Source organism: Cystoisospora suis (assembly GCF_002600585.1).
Source record: "Cystoisospora suis strain Wien I chromosome Unknown contig_4972, whole genome shotgun sequence".
NCBI lineage: Eukaryota > Apicomplexa > Conoidasida > Eucoccidiorida > Sarcocystidae > Cystoisospora > Cystoisospora suis.
Window position 1 is genome coordinate 257 of NW_027157764.1, and position 8,280 is coordinate 8,536.

The following is an 8,280-nucleotide window of genomic DNA, read 5'->3' on the forward strand; positions in this document are numbered from 1 at the left end:
TACTAAGCTTCTCTTTAATTCTGTTAGACCTTCAAGGGATCGATTCTTCTCTACCGTCATACTATAGAAGAGACCCGACCACCATAGAATCTTATCTGTACGTATGCACGTAGTTACTACTTCACTTATTGCTTCAGAGAAGATACATATGAAGCCCTTCTCATATATATATATATCTATCTGTATGTTCTATTCATAGTCGATGAAGATCTCCTGCCAGAGCTTTCTCTATGCTACGCTTGACTGAACTGGGCGAAAAGAGAGTGATATGAAACTAGGCAGATTCTTTGAATGGACTTCTACTCCTCCTGCTGCTTAACAATTTCAGTCTCAATCAAAATCAACGATGTTGTCCTGTACAACATATAGACATAGATATATATATATATATATATATGGATAGATATACATATACGTATATATATATATGTATATACTTGAGACATACAGCGTACTGTGACACTGTGTAGTTCGCGTGCAGAGGTGTCCGTAGAAGAAGAAAGAGGAGAAGAGTCCTATAGACGATAGACATAAATAGATAGATAAATAGGTCAAATATAGATAGATAGATAGGTCAGATATAGACAGTGATTAGTGAGAGAGACAGAAAGTGTCTTTCTATGCATAGCAGGAGGAGCCTCACGATCATTTGTATGGCAAAAGTCTTAGAGCTATGACTGTTAGGACTGATCTATCATACTTTCAAGATAGATAGCTATAGATGGATCAAGATAGAGATACACCGAAGGGAGAGGCAGATCGTCTACTCGGGAGATTCTTCGTGAAGTGGAGACCCCGGCGAAGTGATGCCTTTTTCTTCTTAGCAGAAAATGAAGTGCAATAGACTGGGGAGAGGACAGCTCATTTAGGTTTGTCGGTAGAAGTTTGGACTTTCTTCGCTTCTCCTGGATCAAGAGATACAAAGAAAAAGAAGAAGAGAGACAGATTGAGAGAGAGGGAGAGAGACAGAGAGGAAGGGGAGGACCGATAAGACACTTTTCTTGCTTTTCTTCTCTTTCGTTTCCTTCTTGTCTCAGTGTTTCTCTTTTCTCCTCTTCTTTCTTCATGTTGTTCTCTCTTCCTTTCTCTTTCTCCTTTCTTCTCTTCTCTTTCGACTGGTAGTTTACGGCAAGGCAATTCATTGTCTTCGGCGTCTTTGGAAGAGAAAGAAGAAGAAGAAATGCTTGAAGATGAGAAAGGAGAGGAAGATGAAGAGGAACATGTGAGTCTGCCTCTCTCTTCTCTTTCATTCTTCATGCAGTACAGCAATTCTTCTTCTCCTCCTCCTTTTGCTTTCTTTCTTTCCTCTTCTTCTTCTTCTCTTTCTACTTTACAGTCAGGTGCGGCTAGATGTGTCGCAGGGGTCATAATAGTCATGATAGCCTCGAGCTATCGCCTCTCTTCATCTGCACGTAGGAGGAGATATGATCCAACTCCCTGTCTGTATGCACTTCTATGCCTATCTATACATATATCTATTTCTATATATATGTATATCCCTATATATGTTTGCATAGATGTGCAACTAGTCTTGTAGGTCCGAAGAGAGTGAAGGATCTCCGCTTAGCTATAGTAGCCAGTCACGTAGTCGACACATAGAAAAGTCTAAAGAGGGCAGTTGCTGTTGCTCTACCACCTCTCTTCTCGTTCTTCTCTTCTCCTCTGTCTTCTTTCCTTGGCTCTTCAAATCTCTCGGGTACCTCATTCATTCATTCTCTTCTTCTTTCGGTTCTGCTTCCCCATCCATAAGCACATACATACATATCTCTATATTTCAATTTACCTATTTATCTTCAATCTACGTATCTATCCATCTATCTTTAATCTATATGTATATATGTTCTATCGTCCAGACTGCTCCCTGCTTTACTCGATACATAGATATAGAGAGAGGTTGATAGTGATCTCTTTCCTTCCATTCTTTACATCATCTCTCGACAAGTATTTCTTTCTCTTCTCTGCCTGTATCGATTTGTATGCTCGTGTGTATCTACACCTCATCGCATGTGCATGCATGTCTGTTTCAAGGCTCTAGATGAAGAGGGGGATGACCTATATCTTTTCGATAAAGAGAACATAGGAGAAGAAGATGAAGAGGAACAAGAAGAGAACAAGAGCATGTTAAAGAGAAAAGAGAGATATGAAGAAGAAGAAGAGGCTGCGACGAGACGCCTCAAGATGATCGGAGAGAAGTATCTGAATGCAGAAGAAGTCGTAGATCATGAGGGAAAAGAAAGAAGAAGAGACCTGAATGAAGTAGAAGAAGGCGGGGGAATAGCAGGAGGAGATTATTTTGACGACGATTTCTCTTCTTCTTCTTCAGACTTTTTCTCATCTGCAGGAGGAGGTGCTGCTGTTGCCGGTGCTGCATGCGATACTTCTGTGCTTTTTGGTGACACTCTTTCTCTTCAAGAACGACAAAGTCTCTCAGAAGAAGGGCAAGAAAATTACAAGTCGAGAGGTAAAGAAGAAGAAGAAGAGCAAGAAGAAGAAGAGGCTTCTCTCTTCAACACACAGATGTCTTCTCTTCTGATCCCCAAGATCTAAGACATGTCAAGCGGTCTTTCATACATTCGCTATCTCTCCCTTCATTCCTCCTTCTTACCAACGTTCACATAGACATAGACCACATGGAAATACTCCTGTTTCTCTCTCTCGCTTTTTCTTTCTTTCTTTCTTCATACAAGGAGACGTAGAGATCTAGATAGACGCAGAGATAGAGCTATACACACGTACATAGATGGATATAGATGTAGATTTGATATAGATCGATATAGATATAAATAGATAGGTAGAAAGACATTAACATGTTTATACGATGGTGCCAAGACAAAGTGCTGTCTAGTGTGTTGCATGTCTATCTATCCCCCCCCCCCTCCCCCCTAGCTATCCATCCACATACCCATATATCTCCATTCTATTTATCTTTGAACTGTCTATGTATCTACCTATCTTTGATCTACCTATCTATCATTGTATCTTTGATCTATCTGTCTTCAATCTCTCTATCTGTTTCTCTTTCTTTCTGGTTACTTTCGTCTTTTCTTTCTCCTTTTGCTTTTCTCCCTGTTCTTCTTCTTCCTGCAGAGAATCTCCCCTCATTCTCAGATGGAAGAGACTGTTTTATTTCCTCTTATTCTTCTTTCGAAGATCCAAGAAAGAGAAGCGAAGTGCATCTCCTATCATCCGTAAAAGATCCGACGAACAGCCGAGCAAGAAGAGGAGAAGAAGAAGGGGGGAAATTGTCTCGCGCTCATCTCCAGCATGATATCGATCGTCTCTTCCATCATCCTGGAGGGGGTGTATATACACCTGGGGGTGGAGGAGGAGGAGTGATCGGATCCGATTTCTCAGGAGATTTATCTACCAGAAAGTCTTTCTTCGATTCTTATCCTAAGTCTTCGCACAGCTCAATGCTGAAGAAAAAAGCCCTTTCTTTACTCTCTAAAGAAGGAGAAGGAGGAGATTTCTCTCTCCAAGACAATTGCAAAATCTCTTCTTCATCTTCTCTTTCTCTTTCATCTGCAAATCTTAAGAAGGGAGAGAAACAGCAGAAAAGACACCAAACTTTACTTTCTCTTCTCGATCCTTTCAATGTGGATATGACGGATCTAGATTCCAAGTCTCCCGCCTTTCCTCTAGCTAACAAGCTTCAACCTTGTAAGGATCACCATACATACGAGCATCTCCTTCTTTCTTCTTCTCTATCTTTCTCTCTCTCTTTCACTCTCTCTCTCTCTCTCTATATATATATATGTATGTAGAGGGGGTCTGTATATCTCTCTCTTTCTCTCTAGCTCCTTTTCTTCTCTGCTTTTCTCTGTCGATCTTCCTTCGTTCGTCTATCTATCTAGCTTTATCTTTCTCTCTCTCTTGAAGGAGATAGCTCTCTTAATCGCCGCCTTCTTCTCTCTCTCTATGTCGCTCTTAATCTCTACTCCTTTCACTGGTAAAAGTCTCTTCTTCTTTCTTTCCTTCTTCTCTTCACGTCAGACGTGTATATTTTTTCTTCTTCTTCCTCTTTAGAAGTAAGTTGAAGAGAAGAATGTATCTCTTTCTTTCTTTGTCTTGTAGAGAGAAGCCATGAAAGTCGAAGGAATGAAGGAAGAGAAATTAGTCTTCTCTCCATCGCACCTCTTTACCATACATCTAGACTTCTGTCCCTTTTCGTGTGTATAGCAAAGAAAGGTTAGGGGATTCCTATATACACGTTCGGCTTATATACAGGATGCATGCATATATGTATATACAAGATACTCTAAGGAAAGGTCGAAGTATTGAGGTGGGTGTTTCTCTTCCGTCTACAAGAGCTTGAAGAAGATGATATGGAAAAAGAAAGAAAGATCGAGAAAAATAAAGAAAGGAAGAAAGAAAGAACTTACAGGGAGCTCGTTTCACATTGCCTTTTCTTCTTCTTCTGATTCGGTAGAGGACTTCAGACAGATACACAGGCAGAGACAGAGAGAGAGACAGACAGCGAGAGAGAGAGAAGTAAGGAAGATAGGAGGACTTGGGGAAGAAATTTGAAGAAGAAAAAGAAGTCTTTAAGAGCGGATTCTACGAAGATATGACTTCTGAAGAGGTGACGAAAGGAGAAAGAAAAGAGAGATTTGGTCCAGCAGAAGAATGATGGAGATGAAAGAATAAGAAAGGCCAGGAAGAAAATAAACCGAATGAAGAAGAAGAATAGGAAGAGACGGTTCTGAAAAAGACTTTCTCATTCATATCTTCATGTTTTGGAAGTGGATGGATTCCTCTATGTAGATAGAGATGCACTAATTTCTTTCCTTTCTATTCTTCCTTGTTTAGTCTGTCTATGTATTCTCACATTGCTGTACGTCTCTTTCTCTCTCCAAATGTTCTCTTTCTCTTCTTTCTCTCAGACGTTCCTCGCCCAGCAGAGAATGTGAGTGTAGCGGTAAGTTCTTCTCAATAATGAGAAAGAAAAGAAAGAAAAAGAGAAGAATGAATGAATGAATGAAACCGAATATCTTCCACACCCTTTGTATGCCTTTCGTATATGTCTGGGATTTCAAGTTCTCCTCCTTCTCCTCGTCTCTCTCAGTTCACATCTAGCAGTACTAGTAGTAGCAATAGTACTAGTCCTATGTAGCAGTAGTAGTCATAGCAGCAGTAGTAATAGTAGTAGTAGTAGCACTACTAGTAGTAGTCGTAGTATTAAGAGTATTCAAACTCATCGCATCGTTCTCCTTGTGTTTCTCTCTCTCTAGATGTCGCTAGAGACATCCCCGTTCATTGCAGTATCCGCTTCCGTGGTATACATATATATATATATATGTATCCATATATACAAGTATGCAGTCCTCTTTTCTTTGTCTCCGGTAGATCTCCATAACTATGTACATGTATATGTATGTGTGTAGGTGCATGCATTGTCTTATCTACTCGTAGGCTGTATACTACCCCCTGGCTAATGCGAGCTAGTGAGGCATGCCTGTACATCCATCTATCTATTTACCTATCTTTAATCTGTCTATCTATCTACTTGAATTCACTATATATATTTGTGTATGTGTGTATCTGTCTATACATGTGTATAGACACTTGACGTGTTCGTCTAGATTCTGGAGAAAACACCAGGGATCTCTAGGATGAAAGATCTATGCATGTGTAGTGATGCATGTGTCTCTCAATATCTCTTTCTCTATCTATACCGTCTTACTGTCCTTTGTCTGTCTATCTCAATACATATCTATATATATAGAGAGATAGAGAGAGTGTGTATTGTGTAATTTAGGTAGATCGAGGTAGTATGAGTTAGGAGGTGTCACTGCATGCACCCGGATGACGGATATCCCTGTATGTCTATAACTTATCACATATGCATGCATGCAATGAGAGAGAGCTTGAAAGGAAGAGAATCCCATCTCCTTCTTCTTTTTCTTCTTTCTGTCTTTGATATCTTTTCCCCCTTTTCTTCTTCTCCCCCAGTCGGACTTTACGTCATCTCCATTTTCTCCATGGTCGTCTCAGCATCTCCTCGCCTTAGCGTTAAATCCTTTTAAAGAGATCAGAATGAGAAAGGCTTCTTCCTATTTAACGAGGTCTACTTCTTCCTCTTCTTTTTATCTTCATGATAGTGACGATGAAGATCATGAGGCAAGATGGAGCGAAGGAGAAGAAGGAAGAGGAAGAAGAGGGAGTTTGTCTATGACAGATAGAGAGAGGATGAAAAGGCAAGGACAGAAACACTCTCATGAAGGAGGGTGTGAATGGGAAGCAGAGATTATTGACGCCTTCGATGATTCAGGTAAGTCTCTATACACGTACACCTCGGGTGTATGTACACCTCAGTGTCTCCTCCACCCCCACATCGACACTCGTTTTCTTCAGATATCTGCGAGAGATAGATGAATGTAGACAGATGGATGGATAGATAGATAGATAGACTAACGATAGATAGACAGATATCTCAAGGGAAGTGTTTATCTCTTCAAGGTGGCGTAGAGAAATCTACCATCTCGAGGGTCTGCATGCATGCACGTCTATACAACTTTTCTTCCAGTACCTACGGATATCTTTCCGACATCTCTTCCTTTCTGTTTGTTCTTCTTCATCTCCTCTTCTTCTTCTTTTCGTTCTCTCAGGTTTTCACGATGATATATGGCTCATGAGAGATCAAGCGGAGCACGGAAGAGACGCATGCAGAGGAGGAGAAGGAGAAGAAGAAGAAGAAGCGGATGCCGTTATTCAAGATTTCCTTGAAGGAGGAATGACAGGGGCAGGCTTAAGAGATCATGAGAAAGGCATGAGAGTGAATAGCAGCCATCTCTCTTCTTCTTCTTCTTCAACTGCTGGAGAGCCTAGCTCGGGAAGTGCCTCTTCTTCTACTCTAGGCGGGCTGGCTCATACAGCAACAGGGAAAGGAGTAGAGGTGGGAATGTTTACCTCTGTCTATAATCCTGATCGAAAAGACACAAACCAAGCTGCATGTAAGGAAAAGAAGAAGAAGCCTCTTCTGTACCTTTCAAGACTCTCCTCTCCTACACGTTTGAAAGAGATAACTCAAAGATTTACATACCCATGTACATCAAAGATAGCTACATAGAGGGTACATAGAATAGCGGTGCATAAAGATAGATAGACTGAAGGTAGATCAGAGATAGATCGATCGGAGATAAATAGATAGATAACGGCACGTCTGAATGTCTTTACAATGTGTCTGATATGCCCTCTGACATGTCTATCTCTACACGGACATGTATGCATGCATGCATGTATACGTGAAAGAAGGGAGGAGGCGTTAGTGCGCGTGGAGAGAGAGAGAGAGAAAAGCGCCTGTATCACATCTTCTGTTTCTTTGTTTGTCTCGTGTTTTCTCTTCTTCTTTATGCAGCGTACATCGCTCGACTCCTTGAAGGCGGCGACTCTTCATCTTCTTCGTTCGCATCTTCAGGTCTCAGTCAGTTCTTTCCAGGAGGTGGCGAGGCAGGGGCATCTCTGGCCTTAGGAGGCATGACTCTCCTTGAAGAGCCACAGAAAGTAAAGAGCCGTTTCACACCGCATTCATGTGCATGCCGAGATATTCATACCTACGTAGACATGTAGATATAGAGACATACATAGACATGAGCCAGTCAGGTATCTCACTCTTTCTGCTCTTTCTTAACACTTTTCTTTTTCATCGTTTGTCTGGGTCTCGCAGATGGGACAGAATATAAATACACAAGTCTTGCAACTATACAAGACTGTCTATCTCTCTCTATAGGTATAGGTATATATGCCTCTCTCGATAGATATACATAGATATAGATGGCTATGCAGATACATGTGGGGTGACTTCATCTATAGGAGGCACCCCGGCTGGCTCTGTGGGTATGGAGAGACTTGTATGTCTTTCTCTCTTTCTTTCTTTCTCTCTCTCTTTCTTTCTCTCTTTCTTTCTTTCTTTCTTCTTTATGTATGGTCTAAAAATAGCTGGGGGAAGACAGCAAAGAGAAAGAGGCAAGGGTCTTGCTCGCATCTATACACGTCTAGTGGCTATGCTGCCTCTATCTATCAATCTATCTGCCTATCTATCTATCTATCTGTCTAGTTTCTCTGTAGATATCTATACATCTACACATACAACCCCCAACTATACAGGAAGCGGCCCCCCCTCCTATCTATCTATCTATATTCATATATATATATATATATATGAATATATATATATATATCTGTCTTTCTGTCTCCTCTCATTGCATGCCTACACATGGAGATGAACGGCTGTGTGTAGGGTCTTTGCATATATATGTATATATACATATATGTATACAT

The 8,280-nt window shown here is 40.9% G+C and overlaps 1 protein-coding gene across 1 annotated transcript; it reads left to right on the forward strand.

Annotated features, from left to right (window-relative positions):
- Window positions 1–1,122: 1,122 nt before the first annotated feature.
- Window positions 1,123–7,737, forward strand: CSUI_008731 (ccaat-box dna-binding subunit related protein). The gene is made up of 7 exons (XM_068068856.1): window positions 1,123–1,222; window positions 2,029–2,461; window positions 3,088–3,660; window positions 4,884–4,918; window positions 5,953–6,271; window positions 6,609–6,953; window positions 7,358–7,737. The coding sequence occupies exons 1-7, from the start codon at window positions 1,181–1,183 to the stop codon at window positions 7,567–7,569; spliced, it is 1,959 nt and encodes a 652-aa protein (XP_067919168.1). The 5' UTR covers window positions 1,123–1,180; the 3' UTR covers window positions 7,570–7,737.
- Window positions 7,738–8,280: the final 543 nt, after the last annotated feature.

What these genes read in the sequence shown, in the direction of transcription:
- CSUI_008731 (XM_068068856.1), top strand. Translation starts at nt 1,181, where the DNA reads ATGCTTGAAGATGAGAAAGGAGAGGAAGATGAAGAGGAACAT. An exon ending in AGAAAATTACAAGTCGAGAG is followed by an intron (nt 2,462 to 3,087) that starts GTAAAGAAGAAG and finishes TTCTTCCTGCAG; the next exon opens with AGAATCTCCCCTCATTCTCA. An exon ending in CAGAGAATGTGAGTGTAGCG is followed by an intron (nt 4,919 to 5,952) that starts GTAAGTTCTTCT and finishes CTTCTCCCCCAG; the next exon opens with TCGGACTTTACGTCATCTCC.